This window comes from Spermophilus citellus (genome assembly GCF_964194105.1).
Source record: "Spermophilus citellus genome assembly, chromosome: 18".
NCBI lineage: Eukaryota > Metazoa > Chordata > Mammalia > Rodentia > Sciuridae > Spermophilus > Spermophilus citellus.
This window is the reverse complement of record NC_138200.1, coordinates 10,507,044-10,522,373: the sequence shown is the minus strand read 5'-3', so window position 1 is coordinate 10,522,373 and position 15,330 is coordinate 10,507,044. Positions and strand designations below refer to the sequence as shown.

The following is a 15,330-nucleotide window of genomic DNA, read 5'->3' as shown; positions in this document are numbered from 1 at the left end:
TAGGAAAATTTTTTTCAAATGAGCAAAAATATGGGGGGGGGTCATAAATAAATATTTATTTAAAAATACTGTTAATGTCATTCCTTCTAAGTGTGTGTGTGTGTTGGTGCACAACAGAACTGATATGACATTCTGGAGATTATAAATAGAGTACAGAAATGATCTTCAAACACTGTCCCATGTGAGAGTCCAGTCTGGAAACTGTTAAAAATAAAAACATCCAGCCACAGTCAGGACCTTCAGGTGTTCTTCTGGACATCTCAGGAAAGCAGACCACAAAGCCACTTGTTTTTGGTACTGGGGATTGAAACCATGGGTGTTTTACCACTGAGCTACATCCCTGGCCCTTGTTATTCTTTATTTTGAAATAGCGTCTTGCTAAGTTGCTGAGGCTGACCTCAACTTGTGATCCTCGTGCCTCAGCCTCTCAAGTCACTGGGATAGAGATATGTATCAAAAGCCACTTTTTTCCTTCAGATCATGTCTCTTTGGTTCACCCACCCTCTTGGCTTTACTCTAGTGTCCAGTCCTTCCTCTCTGCAAGGTGTGTGCGAGTGTGCAAGGAATGGAACTCAGGATCTGTGCGTGCTAAGCAAGTGCTGTACTACATAGCTCAGCAGGAAGGGCTAGGGTGCTAGCCCTTCCTACTGAGCTATGTTTTTTTTTAAATATATTATTTTTTTAGTTACAGTTGGACACAATACCTTTTTTAAAAAATATTTATTTTCTTAGTTGTACACAATACCTTTATTTTGTTTATTTTTATGTGGTGCTGAGGATCAAACCCAGGGCCTTGCACGTGCTAGGCAAGCGCTCTACCGCTGAGTCACAACCCCAGCCCTGGCACATTACCTTTATTTTATTTATTTATAATTATATGGTGCTGAGGATCGAACCCAGGGTCTTACACATGTCAGACAAGTGCTCTACTGCTGAGCCACAATCCCAGCCCCCGAGCTGTGTTTTGTCATTTCTAAAAGTCCTATGAGGCTCTCTTTCTAACTCCTTGGGAATTTGGGAATATTTTATTTAACCTGAGTTTTATTATCTCTTTTATTTTTTTAAATGTATAAATGAAAATATTTTAGCTCCATATCTGAGAATTCTGTGATCCACCATGTTTGCAGCTCTCCACCCGCGTGTGGTTTCTTCCCACTTGCTCGTGGTGCCTGCTTTTCGATATGGCACATATTTTTTCATTGCGAGCTGGCGCCTATGGGACCGCAGGCATTCAGGGCACAGCAAACCTGGGTTCCTTCCCAACTTGCTATTCCAGGACCTTCAAGAGAATGCAGGCTGAGCCCAAGGGAGGAATTCTCCATAGAGGGTCAATCTCCACCGTCTGGAGCTACACCTGGGGTGCACCGGGTGTGCAGAGGAGGCTCCTGCCCACCTTCCTCGCAGCCTGGGTCCCTCCCCACAGGCCATATGAAACTGGAAATGTCCCCCGGGTATCCATGGCTCTGGTGCTCAGTCCCCTTCGTGGCTCTTTTCCCTGCTTTCTTTTGCTCTAAGAGGGTTGGTTCCCCTCCCTTCCCTGGCCTGCCTCAGGTATTTCATTATAGATGAAAAGTTGACTAAGGCAGATATGAGGGACTGTCATCTTTGGGGGACCACTATTCTACCTAGTGTGTGTGTTAAATGGACAAATGACTGGTGCACTCTAAAGGAATAAGCAGAAATGAACTGGATGCTTCTCATTGCCCAGAGACAGCCCAGTTTCCCTAGAGACATCACGAGGGTGCTTCACATCCCGCCCCCCCCCCCCCACCAGCTTGGCCAACAGCAACCTCTTTAACTCCTCTGCCAGGAGTTCTCTGTTTAGTAAAATCTGGGGCTGGGGTGCGGCTCAGCATAGTGCTTCCCTAGGAGGCCCTGGCTCCATCCTCAGCACCCGAGAAAATGCAGATGGAAATCTCTGCCTCGCAGCAGCCCGGCTCCTGCTTCTGCGCTTCCTGCTTTAGCTCAATCAGCCAGAGCCACGGCTCTAGCCTGTGCAGGAGAAGACCATAGGGGCTATCCTGCGGAGTCAAGGCAGCCTCAGCCAAAGGCAGGCGCTGGATGTGCTGGTCATGTCCAGAGTGGGGTGTGACCCAGAGCACACAGCTGCCACTGACTCTGGGAAATTCCAACTCTGCTACTGCCCTGGCCAGAGATCGGAGCAAAGGGCAATCTGCAGTGTGAAGATGACAAGGACATAATTTAAAAGGTGTGACTACAATCAGCCAGGGCACTCCAGTGTCTAGTATCATCTCCACTGGTCCTGACCCAAATCGAGCTCCGGCTCCTTTCTGTCCAGTGGCCCTGCAGTCTGCCCTCTCCAACCACCCCAAGACATCCTGCCAGCTCCACCACCCAACCCCTCTACTGGCCGATCCCCCAAAGTGGAAGAGGAAGGGCTCCCCTCACTGTTAACACTGTAACTAAGGGATCCAAGTTACCTCCACAAATGACGGGACAGACAAACACCAGCCCGTTCCCCACCCAGGCTGGCCTCAGGACATGCCATTGCCCGCGGTACTCCTGCCAAAGACGCACAGTCGAGTACCATTAGGGGAAGCACTTAGGAAGCTCAGGCAGTGGCACACTAAGGGACAACTGGCTCCCGGCGTCAATGTCATGAAACACAAGGGCATCGATATGTTCTAGAGCAGGGTCAGCAAACTGTCTCTGTAAAGGGCCAGAGGATAAACAGTTTAGCATCGTGGGTGAAGGCGGCCAGGACCTAACATCTCAAAATACACCACATTGGTGCACTGATGGCTTAGAGCAGGAGGAGCAGCAGAGGCTAGGAGGGGTTCTCGAGTCTCCTCCATCTGACCGAAGGCAGATGCTCCAGGTACAGCAGCCAGGCGAGGAGCTCCGAGGTTCACGTCCAGTCCAGGCAGGCCATCACCTACTCATCTGAGTTTCCACACGCACTTGCTCTTCCTGGACTGCCCTCAAGCTCGCCTGCCCTCTCTTATGGAAAGGATTTCGATTTCACCAGCTTCATAAGAATTCACTTATTTTTCATGTGATGTCCAGTGCATTATAATAGGTTTAGTTTGGTTTTGGTGCTGGAGATGGAACCCAGGCCCTTGAGCAAGCTAAAGACATACTTACCACTGAGCTGCACCCCAGTGCCAGATCAATTTTATGCCAATACCTTCTGTTAATTGTCTATGGGTCTTTCAAAGGCTCAATTATCAAACCATGGAGGGAGAGAAGGGAAGCTCCCATGACTCCTACATAAGCCAAACAAATACGGAAACAAACAGACCTGCCAGTGTTACCACTTAAAATGTATTTACAGCTGGCATGGGGGCACATGCCATGCCTGTGATCCCAGTGGCTTAGGAGGCTGAGGCAGGAGGACCACAAGTTCAAAGCCAACAACTTAGCAAGACTGTGCCTCAAATAAAAAGGAGTGGGGATGTGGTTCAGCGATTAAGCACCCCTAAGTTCAATCACTAGTACCATAAAAATATTATTTATAAAGACAAGTAGTGGGCTGGACTGCCCAACTCTATTGTAGATTAAAGGGTATGAAAAGGGCATGATAATCAAATGTAGTACATGATCCCTGAGCAGACCCTGGATTAAAATTAAGAATAAAAATAAACGATTGTTAAAAAGGGAACTTTGGGAACAACCAAAGACCTACATATTAAGTAATACTACTATCAATATTATTTTTAAAAAATTTGTTTTAGTTGTAGATGGGCATCTTTATTTTATTTATTTATTTTTATGTGGTGCTGAGGATCAAACCCAGTGCTTTTCTTCTCTGTTACGTCTATAACATACACAACAGCCCTGACTTGGTGCCAAACACTGACTTAACATTTACTCATGAATTCTCACAATAACACAATATTATTTATAACATAAAAGCATATATAGCTGGGCATGATAGAACATGCCTGTAATTCCAGTGACTTGGGAGGATGAGGACAATTACAAGGTCAGAGCTAGCATCAGCAACTCATCGAGGCCTTAAGCAATTTAGCAAAACCCTGTCTCAAAATAAAAAATAAAAAGGGCTGGGATGTAGCTCCGTGGTTAAGCACCTCTGGGTTCAATGCCCAGCACACACACAAAAAAGTATATATTTTATATATATAATATATATATATATATTTTTTTTTTCATATTAGTATGTACATAAAATGAGAATAATTCTAGTATGTATTACATAATGATCTGTGAGGATTTAATCCCATAAGTGCTTGGTAGCACTCAGCCTGAAATAAAGTAACTGCCCAACAAATGTTGCTATTATACAATATCCTTCATACAGAAGAAGAAACAGGATCAGAGGAATTCAATGACTTGCCCAAAGGCACCAGCCTGAGAAGGGGTGGGACCAGGATTCTAATCCATGTCAGTTTGACTCCAGAAGTCATTTTCTAAACCACAATGCAAGACATGTCATAGTATTTGGAAGAAAGGCAGTGGCAGGAAACAGATGAGGTGTGGGAGTCCAGAGTCCAACTCCTGCCTCTGGTACAAGCCTCCTGTATGAGCTCAGCATTCACTTCTGGCCCCCCACCAAGCTTCAGCTTTTCCTTCATACAATGGAAGAAGTCCTCTCCGATTCCTGACATTAGGACAAATTAGTTGTGAGGGTCAAATGGGATAGGCGAGATGAAAGCACTCTGGTAAGTAACTATGGGACCTAACATTTTTTCCTTTCTACGACCTGCAACCCTGACAGAGGCTCCATCAAACACCAAAGGATCAAGAATTCTCAACCTTGGGCTGGGGTTGTGGCTCAGCAGTAGAGCACTCGCCTAGCACATAGGAGACCCTAGTTTGATCCTCAGCACCACATAATAATAAATAAATAAATAAAAAGTATTAAAAAATAATAATTATATAAAAAAAAGAATTCTCGACTTTATAGGAGGAAAAAGGCTCCTCTTAACCATTTGGCCTTGGCACACGCTCTACCCTTGGCCTCAACAAGGGACTACAACCCACCACCACCACCACCACGCCTTTGTGTTGTCTGGTGCAACTCTCCTCAATCGTCAAGTCCCAGTACAGATATTTCCTCTCCCAAGAAGCCCTCACTGAACCTCATGCCAGGTCAGTACACAAGGAGATTCCCCCATTCCAGCTTGGCTCATCTGGGTTGTCACTGTTGGAGGATGGGTCTGTCTCCACTGGACCCAGAGTTCCTTAAAGATAGTAACTGGGACCATCTTGGACCCTGTGGGTTTTTTTTTTTTTTTTTTTTTTTTTGAGAGAGGGTCTCATTAAATTATTTAGGGCCTCACTAAATTGCTGAGGCTGGCCTTGAACTGGATTCTCCTGCCTTGGCCTCCAGTCTCTAGGATTACAGGTGTGTGCCACCATGTCCACCTGGACCCTGCTGTTTCAAGCTCTGTCAGCACAAGTTCTGGAACAGAATAGATGATCATAAAATACAAGCTAAATGAAGTAATGGGTAATATTTGGTGAAATGCTGGTTCCCTAACACAGTAACTTACATTAAAGTCTCTTATTTTATGCCCCCATCGGCCTATGACACATAGATCATCTTTTTTTTTTTGCTTAGTAAATATGTATTTTTTAAATGAATGGATGAGTATATGAATATGAAAACAGCAAAGAAAGTAACTCATAGCGTAACATCACAAAATGAGAGTATCTAACCAAGAATCCCAAAAAGGGTTTTTTGTTTTGTTTTGTTTTTTGGTAAGGGTATTGAACCCAGGGGCACTTAACCACTGAGCCACATCCCCATCACCAACCCCCTTTTTGTGTTTTATTTAGAGATAAGGTACTCATTATCAAAGTACTCATGATAGGGTACTTTCTACTCATGATCCTCCTTGCCTCAGCCTCCTGAGCCTCTAGGCTTACAAGTGTACATGACTATGCCTGGCTCCAAAAGCTTAATTTCAACCTTGGCTTGGAGGCTGTTTTGGCTGCATCTTCTTTCTGGACCAGTTTCATCATCTGATTAATAGGAGGCTTGTGCTGAGCCTTCTTTTCATTCTTAGAGTCAAAAGTAGAATGTACATCTTTGTCCAAGATCACTTTAAGCCTCCATGTGTTTAAAGTATAATGCAAATACTTGTCAGGACAAATGATGAGTTTGAATTTCCTGAACACATTTAACTGAGCATAGATCATCTTTTTAAAGTTGCTTATATTTTGGGCATTTGCTCAAACGCCCTTCTAACTCAGCTCAGGCAGCTCCCCTCTAGCCCTTGGGTCCAATGAACTCAAGTGCTCCCTGCTCCCTGACCACTCTGGGCGATGCTGACATGTATCTCCTAGTGCCTAGCAAAAGGCCTGTCGACCTGTATACTGAATGAATGGACGGTGCATCAGAGAATTAATGAATACACAGATGAATGACCACTCTGATTTAAATTCCCCTTCGCCAGATTCAAGTCAAATCCTCAAACTGAAGACTTTAACCCACCACCACCACCACGCCTTTAATTAGGTCTATTCTACGAAGTAACACTATACAGCACGCCGATGTTCTAATAAATGATATATAAGTATCTCCCACTTCCGGGGCAGAAGGGAAATTAAGGCAAGGGTTGAAGCTTTGAGAGCAAAGTCACCGAACCGAAGGATGGTTAGGCAAAAGACCTGACACTGGTTACCCCGTATACCCGCCCCTAGCTCCTCGCCGTCCTGGAAAGCCCCGCCCAAATTGCTCCCATTCCCCACACTATTGGCTGGCCTTGACGTCAGTCTCCACAGCTTCTTCCTCTATTGGCTGATATTCTAATCTCGCGCGGTGACGCCCCTTCCCACCTCTCACTCCAAGCCTGTCCTCACCATTGGGTTACCACCAGGTCCCTCTTTCAGGAGCCCTCCCTATTGGCTGTAGGACTTTGCCGGTTCGGGCTGTGACTGGTCATGGAGAGAAGTCCATCCCCTGAGCAACCACCTGAAAGGGGTCGGAGAATGGAAAGGTTGGAGGGACAAGGGGTCGGACTCACGCTGAGCCGGCGGAAGGCAGATATAGGTCTTAAAGAACTCGCTTCGGCGGGCAGCCTCCTTAATGCGGTTGGCAAGCGGCTTGCTGACCTGCCGGATGCCCAGGTATAGCAGCTTCGCCATGGGGAACGCGCCTACCACCATCTTGGCGGTCGCACTGGGCACGCGCAATCCTGCCGATTGGGCGGGGCGCCTCCGACCTCTCCACTCCTCCCCCGCCCTCTCGGCCGTGCGTGCTTGCGTGCGTGCGTACGCACGCTCGGGGATAACTGCAGGGGCGCTCCGTGACGCCACCGCGTCGACGCTGTCGCCTCGACGTCTGCTCGTTGAATATGCAAATTAGGGCGGAAATAAGGCGACTGTGGGTGTTGCCGTTAAACGGCTCCTGGCGGGAGCGTGGATGGAGTCTCGAGTCCCGCGTGGCGTGATGTCACTGCGCTCTTGCGTGATGTCACGTACTGAGGAGCCTTTCACGCCCAAAGAAGGCTCTTAATTAGACTAATTAGGTCTAATGAGCCCCAAGTACACCATCTTGCACAAGTTAGAGCCCTCCTTGGGAGTACAGAGAGGAAGACGGCATTTATTTGCTGTGTGATAATGAAGGAGTGACGACCTTTCTGGACATCATTGTTCCTGTTTACTTAATGGGACCCAATAGCACTTGCCTTATTGGATTGTTGTGAGGCTTCTATGCGAATCTTGAATATAAAACATAGTAGTGAATCCCACTAAGTGCATGGAATGGTGCCAGTGACATAGAAAGCACTCAGCAGCCGGTATTGCTCTAGGGGTATGAGCATTAATATCGCTGACTCCAGCCCGAGGGGCATTCCACACCCAGAAGCAGCTAGCTACTGTCCCTTCCCCAGGCAACTGACAGTCTGAGGCCCAGAGAGAGGCAGAGGGTGGCGCGCAAGATTTCGCACCCTCTGCAGAGTTGATGGCGGCATCTTGGCTAATAAAACCCTTTCTCAAGCTGCCCCACTTCCTCTTTTGGGGGGTGAGGGTCCCCAGGGAGATGGCTCAGGAAGGAGTTTAAGGACATGTCCCAGACTGCCCTCCCTTATCCAGCAGGGAGTGAAATCATATAAACAAGGTCAGGAAGGGGTTGAAAGACATGGCTGGGTGGTGGAGTGCTGGTGGGCGGTGGAGTGATTGCAGGGGAGGCAGAAGGACGGGGTGAAGGAAACCATTCAGGATGGTCAGGGCCCCTCCAGTTTTCCCCAGCATCCTCTGACTCTCTGAGCGTGCTGTCAAGTTCCTGCCTCCAAGAGACCTGGGTTCCTTCATTTGTAATGGAGGCACTGTGTAAACCAGATACCCTAAATTAAGTATGTGGACTCCATAAAAACAACCCATGCCAGCATCCCTCTGGACCAAATTGAGGGAGCCGAGGCCTATTTAAAGCCCATCATCCACTTGGGACCAGCCCTCTTTCTATTTTACAGACTGGCCAACCAAGGACAGGATGGAAAGAATTCCAGACCACCTTCTGATCTCATGGAGCCCAAGAACCCCCATGATGGGTTTGGAAACTTGTTTGTGACTTTTTGATATATAATCCACTGTTTCTTAGCTGTTAATACAGTTTCTGGCACATAGTAGGTGCTTAAAAACATTTTCTTGAATGAATGGGAATGAATGAGCATTTGGTGAGAGGAGGGTACTGAGGCTTCCACCAGATTCTCCTAGGGAAATGTGTTGAAGAAGTTCCCAGCTCCGACTGCTCTATCCCAGCAGCTTCATGGTGATGGGACAGGTAGAAAGCCCTTCCTCATGATACCCCAACACCAAAACCCAACTCCTTCCCCTCTGGACTCTGCTCGTCCCTACTCCACCTCAGCCCCCTCCACATTTCCTCATTAGGTTCCTTCCCCTCCACTCCTCTCTTTCTCCTCAAAGAGTTTCCAGGAACCTCTTCTGGAACTTCTGGGGCAAGGGTGTGTGTGTAGGGGACTCTTCCATCTCAGCAGCCTGTTTACACACCCTTTGGGAGGGGGGAGGGAGAGAGATCTCTTGGGAGGGACCAAGCCTATCAAAGCCATTGCTTCCTCCTTCTCTCCAGCCTGGTTATAGAATAACAGTCATTCCTAGTGACCCCTGAGGCCAGGAGAGGAAGAGGGACACCATCAGTCCTGGCAGGCAGCTTTGGCCACCCTGGGGCGTGGGAACAAATGCACAGATGCGGAGGGAAGAGGGAGTCCAGGGTGGCCCCAGCATTGACTCACCATCCACAAGACCTTGGACCCCTGGCCCAGCCTCCCCACTGACTGCCTTGGACTGGGGCCTTGGATCATTCCCGGAGGCCCTTTCCACTCAGGTCTCCGGGACACCCTTTCCCGGAATGGGTGAGTGGCTCATATTACACAACCCCACAGGCCTCTGCACCTCCTCCATCCAAGTACTCCTTCAAAATAAATCCTAAAGGTGACCACTGCTCCTTGTTCAGCCCACCCCCCTCCCTCCCTGCCAGCACTGAGGTCTCCTACCTCCAGTCTGCAGTCTCCTCCCTGGGCTCCTGGCTCCTGCCTTCACCTCCACCTCATATTCTATGCTCCATGCAGCAGCCGGCAGGATCCTGACTTAAGTCACACTAGTTCTCTGCTGAGAGCCCCTCATGGCCCCCATGAGTAAAAGACAAGAGTCCTTGCAGAGACTTGCTGGCCCGGCGTGCCCTGCCTGTGCCCCTCCAGTCTCATCTCCCACTCCTTTTGCCCTGCCTCCCTCGGCAGCCACACTGCTATAGCTATGGTCCCTTAGAATCCAGATGCTCTTAGCCCAGGGCTTGCTCTTCCTTCTGTCTGGAATGTTCTTCCCACAGGGCTGATGGTCTCACTTCCTTCACGTCTTTGCTAATAATCCTCCTCAGTGAGCCCTCCTCTGCCCCCAGTTTAGATCAGATCCCAGTCACTTTCTATCCCTTCAACTGGCTTTATTCTTCACCTTTCCACTTAGCAATTCCATACTTTTTTTTCCCAGTATGCAGAGCAAATCCAGAACCTTGTGCATCCCAGGCAAGCCTCTACACTGAGCTACACCCCTACCCCGCTTAATGTTAATTTGAGACAGGGTCCTGCTAAATTGCCTAGTCTGACCTAGGACTTTAGATCTTCCTGCCTCCACCCCCAGAGTAGCTGGGATTGTAGGCCTGCACCACCATGCTCAGCTGATTTTTATTTTCATTAGTAGTAGTGGTGTTTTTCAATGGGTTGTTTTGTTTTTGGTACTAGAGATTCAACTCAGGGCACTCAAACACTGAGCCATGTCTCCAGCCCTATTTTGTATTTTATTTAGAGACAGGGCTTACTGAGTTGAGTAGTCCCTGGCCTTTGCTGAAGCTGGCTTTGAATTTCCAATCCTCCTGCCTCAGCCCCAGCTGGGATTACAGGTGTGTGCCACCACACCCAGTGAGATGGGGATTTGTGTGTTGTCGAGGCTATTCTCCAACTTCTGGGCCCAGTGAGCCTCCTGCCCCAGCCTCCCAAGTAGTTAGGACTATAAACATGCCGCTGTGCCTGGCTTGTATTCATTTTTGTACTTGTTTATTCTCAGCCCAGTGAGGACAGGCAGAGCCAGGGCTTTCCCATTGCTGTGTCCCTAGCCCAACGCGGCCCAGGGCCAGGCATAGATCTCTGTGGAACGAATGAATGAATGTACTGTTTCTCCTGTGGAGCCTCCTGCCCAAGCCTGTGCTGCTCACACTGCCTCCAGGCAGTCTGCCCTGATTGCCTTTCACTTGGTTTCTGACATTCCTCTTCCTCAGTCCTGACTTGGAGAATGCTTTTTATCTAGAATTTCAGAATTGCTCTATCCCTGTCTCCCAGATATGACCAGGGGGCAGGAAGTGTCACAGGAGCAAAGGTGATGACTATATAGTCAGTAAATTTCTCCATCTTCCCCTTGAGTAACAGATTTTTACTTCCGTGCTGTAAATAATCCTAATTTTCTCCTTTTTGTTTTCACCTTTTGAAAACCAAATATTTGACTTAATTTACCCATCCCCTTCTCCAGGAAGGCCTCCAAGACCCCAGTGGCAGGGTCTGAGAGCCCATGGGACAAGGGTCACTGCTGTTCACCAGACTGCCCAGCACAGGGCTGGGGACAGTTAATTGGAATTGTTAGGGGGTCACAGAGTGGGAGGATGGTTGACCAGGAACACACAGACTCCATTCTTTTCCTATTTTCCTGTATTTTATGAATATTAACACAGCCTTATTTACATACAATTTGCATACACCAGAACTAGGGGAGAAGGGGTTTGTGAAAAGATGGGAGGATGGGGCTCTGCCCAGGCAGGTTCACTGTGCGGGCAGCAGCACCTTCAGCTGCACCTGGTCCCCCTGGGAGGGTGGAACTGCTGCCCAGGTGGCCGCCATGGCTTTGGCCACGCTGTTCCTCTTGGAAGTGAGTGGGGTCTCCAGCGTGAGAGAGGCATTGGCCATCTCCTGGGGCTTGTCACTGGCCAGGAAGCGCAGCAGGTTGTGCAGGGCCTTGGCCACATCGCTGCGGGCTCCCTCATTGACGAGGCAGTAGAGGATGGGGTCGGCCACACAGTTGAGGCTGGTGAAGGCCAGCGAGCTGTGGTAGGCGGAGAACACGCGCTCCTCGAAGCCACAGTCCCAGGGGCGGCCCAGGTAGACGGCGCTGCGGGACAGGAGGAGCACGTGGTAGGGCGCGAAGCAGACCAGCACGATGGCGATGAGGCTGAGGGCCAGGCGCTTGATCTTGGCCTTCTCCTGGCGCTCGGTGGACACGCTGCCCCTCACCGCCCGCAGGATGCCCCGGTAGGACAGCAGCATGAGCGCCCAGGGGAAGAGGAAGCCCACGAAGACCCGGTAGAGGTTCATCCAGGCCACCCAGCCCTCCATGGGGAACTTCTCGAAGCAGAAGGTGTGGTTGTAGCGGTCTCGGAAGAGCTCATCGTGGAACAGGGGCGCCGAGTTGGCGCCCAGCTCCGTGGCCCAGACCACCGAGCTCACGGCCACGGCCGTCTTGACGCGCCGCAGCCGCGCGAACCTCAGCGGGTGGGCGACGGCCAGGTAGCGGTCCACCGAGATGCAGCAGAGGAAGGCGATGCTGATGTAGATGTTGGTGTAGAAGACGAAGCCGAAGAGCTTGCAGGAGCCGGGGCCGTGGATCCAGTTGTCGTGGTGCAGGAAGTAGTCCACCCACAGCGGCAGCGTGCAGATGTACAGCAGGTCGGCGATGCTGAGGTTCATCAGGTAGACGCCCAGCTCGTTGCGCTGCCGCACCTGGCGGTAGGCGGCCCACAGGGCCAAGCAGTTGGTGGGCAGCCCCACGCCGATGACGAAGATGTAGAGGGACGGCGGGAAGAGGTGGTCCACGCGCGAGTCCACGTGGCAGCCCTCCCACGTGCGGTTGCCCATCCTCGGCACCAGGGCTTCCGAGGCGCTTCCCCTGGCCCACAGGGCTTCCGGGCCGCGGGGGGCGGGAGGCCATCGGGCCCCCTGAGCCCCTCCTTGGAGGCTCAGGGGAACATGGTGGGAGGCTGTCACCCAGAAGGGAGGACCTTGAGGCAGGCTTGGCAGGGAAGGAGAAAGCTTGAGAGGAGAGAGGAGGAGCTACCCGGAAAGGAAGATCTGGGAATGGTGGGATCAATAGAGGTCTATCAGTGGGGTGTCGGTAGAACCAAGCAGGGCATAAATAAGGAAGTCTGGGCTAGGGGACAACCGGGTGGGGGAAGAGGTGGTGGTAAGAGGGTGATGCTTATAGAGGACCTAGGAAGTTAAGTGTAGCCATGTCGAAGTACTGGTGGAATGAAATGTTCTAGAACGCACAGGAAATCTATGGGACAGCGTTGAGATGGCAGGAGAATTGAAAAGATGAGGCAGTACGGGAAGGAGTGCTGTCATCTCCCGGGATCCTGGCAGGAAATAAGGAAATCACTATGGTCACCAAGAAGTAGAGGGTCCTGTGGGAGTGGGCAAGTAGGGAGGCCAGGACTGGGAAGGGCTGCTAGGAACAGGAAGGAGGTGAGGAGGGGCTGATCAGAGGAGGGTCAGGGGGCAGAGGAGGGACTCCAGCTGGGGCCTGCCAGGTGGGAGGGGTTGGGATGAAGTGGCCCTACCTCAGGACTCCAGGCAGAGTTGACATTGTAGGGCCTGTGGGGAGAGAGGACAGTGATGAGGCAGCGTGGACATCCCACCCACTTCTCCCATCCCCCTCCCCAACTCCTGCACATGACAGAAGGCAGACCCTGGACAGCGTCTGCCTGAACCCCATCCTAAGCAACAGATCACTGAGAACACTGATTTGAGGAGCCAGGTATCCCCGCCAAAACAGATACTCAAATAAAGACCGACTCAGATTTTAGAACTTTGTCCAAGATGCCAAAAATTAGGCACATGTATCATATTATACTTCAGGAAACACCAAACTAGTCCAACCCTATCCCTTCATAGGTAAAAGAAGGGGTCCAGAGAGGATGGTCAGTTCCTGAAGGTTGCACAGCAAAGCAGTGATGGAACTGGGCCTGGGACCAGCCTCCTAGCCCTGACCAAGGAGCCTTGTTCTATTTTTTTTAAGTTTTATTTTACTTTTAATTGACACCTAATAAGTAAACATTTATGGATACAGTGTCAGGGCACCCCATTTTTTGGTGCTGAGACCCAGGAAGGGCACCCCATTCTTGATAATGATGGTAATGGTGTAAGAACACCCACACGGCAGGCCCTGATCCAAGCCCTTCTATCATTATTTCATTTAAATTTTGAAGAATTGCCGAAGGGCAGAAGGAGAGTAGTTATTCTCCCTTTTTGGCAAACTGAGGCACTGAGTCATTTGGAGACCTGTCCAGGGTCCTGATGGGGGGTCTCTGCTCTCAGCCCTTTGACCAGTTTTTCCAATTTGTTCCGTTTCCAGAATAACTGGATAGAAAAGGGACTGGGAACCATAGCAGAGGGCTGAGGGAAGGACAGAGCCTCCTCTGGACTTGATCAAGGTCAGGGTGAGGGAGCAAGGGGAAGTCCTGAGTGGAGGCTGGCCAGCCACTGTCTCCCAGGGAGCATGTTCCTCACTGTCTCTTCTCCGCTTTCTCAAGGGAGAAACAGGCCCTCCATCTCCTGGGTTCTGAGATGATCCACAATTCAAGGCAAAAGACAGTCAAGGACCATGTCCCCGACCATCATCAGCCCCAGAGAGGAGGACAGCGATGTCCTGAGTCACAGGCACTTTGAAAGCCATTCCTTTGAAGGGTCTAGGTCTGCACATGGTTCATTTTTTTTTTTTTTTTTGAATGTGAAGGGAAAAAAAATATCCTAATTGTAAGTGAAATCTAAGACACCAAAGAAGAAAGCGCCCCATGTTCTGGGTGAAATGAGGTGGATGCAAGAGGCCACCTCTGAAGAATCCCCAGGTCACACTTTGAAAACCACTGGTTAGGCTGGGTGCGATGGCGCCACCTGTAATCCCAGCAGTTTGGGAAGCTGAGGCAGGAGGATCGCAAGTTCAAAGCCAGCCTCAGCAAAAAGCAAGGCACTGAGCAACTCAGTGGAACCCTGTCTGTCTCTAAATAAAATACAAAATAGGGCTGGGGGTGTAGCTCAGTGGTTGAGTGCACATGAGTTCAATCCCCGGTACCAAAAAGAAAAAAAAAAAAAAAGAAAAGAAAACCGCTGGTTAGCCAGCTGTGGTAGCACACATCTGTAATCCCAGCAGCTCTGGAGGCTGAGGCAGGAGGATCTAAATTCAGAGCCAGCCTCAGCTACTCCATGAGGTCCTGAGCAACTCAGCGAGACCCCATCTCTAAATAAAATACTAGGAAAAAGGCTGGGGATGTGGTTCGCGGTTCAATCCCTGGTACCAACAAACAAACAAACACTGGTTGAGTGCACTGGACAGAGGAGGAAACTGAGGCCCAGAGAGAGGAACAGATGGACCACCCTGACGCGCATTCCTGAATGCCAGCCCTGTGCCACCTGCTTTCTGACTGCCATTCCGCCTGGCTCACCTCCCACCTGGCAGCCAGAAAGACCTTGTAACGTGGAAACCAGCGCTTGCTACTTTCCTGCTTGAAACCCTCCGGTGCCTTCCAAATGGATCTGCAGTAAGATCCAAACTCCTGGCCCCAATGGCAAGGTTCTGCCCAGCCCACCTTGTCCCCTCCTCCAGTCCCACCTCCTCTGTGACCCTCCTCCAGTCCCACCTCCTCTGTGACCCTCCTCCAGTCCCACCTCCTCTGTGACCCTCCTCCCAGCTTCAGACCCTTTCTTCTTACTCTCCCCTCCGTCTGGCTGGTGCTTCCTCCAGCTACCTCTCCCATCTTTCCAGGCTCTGAGGGCATCCCTCTCCACCTTGTCCCCACCACCCCAGGACCCTCTCCTGACATCTCCCTTGGCTGGTCTGTTTGCATCTGTCCAA

The 15,330-nt window shown here is 50.2% G+C and overlaps 2 protein-coding genes across 2 annotated transcripts in view; both read right to left on the bottom strand.

The window, feature by feature from the left end:
• The window catches only part of LOC308637205 (optic atrophy 3 protein), a 34,781-nt gene extending 27,461 nt beyond the window's left edge, over window positions 1-7,320 (bottom strand). Inside the window, exon 1 of the mRNA XM_081273481.1 lies at window positions 6,954-7,320. Within this exon, the coding sequence (XP_081129607.1) occupies window positions 6,954-7,095 (142 nt within the window). The 5' untranslated portion in view covers window positions 7,096-7,320. The remainder of the gene's footprint in view (window positions 1-6,953) is intronic.
• A 3,815-nt stretch (window positions 7,321-11,135) lies between these two features.
• GPR4 (G protein-coupled receptor 4) lies at window positions 11,136-12,658 on the bottom strand. The gene has a single exon (XM_081273475.1). The coding sequence runs from the start codon at window positions 12,336-12,338 to the stop codon at window positions 11,250-11,252; it is 1,089 nt and encodes a 362-aa protein (XP_081129601.1). The 5' UTR covers window positions 12,339-12,658; the 3' UTR covers window positions 11,136-11,249.
• Window positions 12,659-15,330: the final 2,672 nt, after the last annotated feature.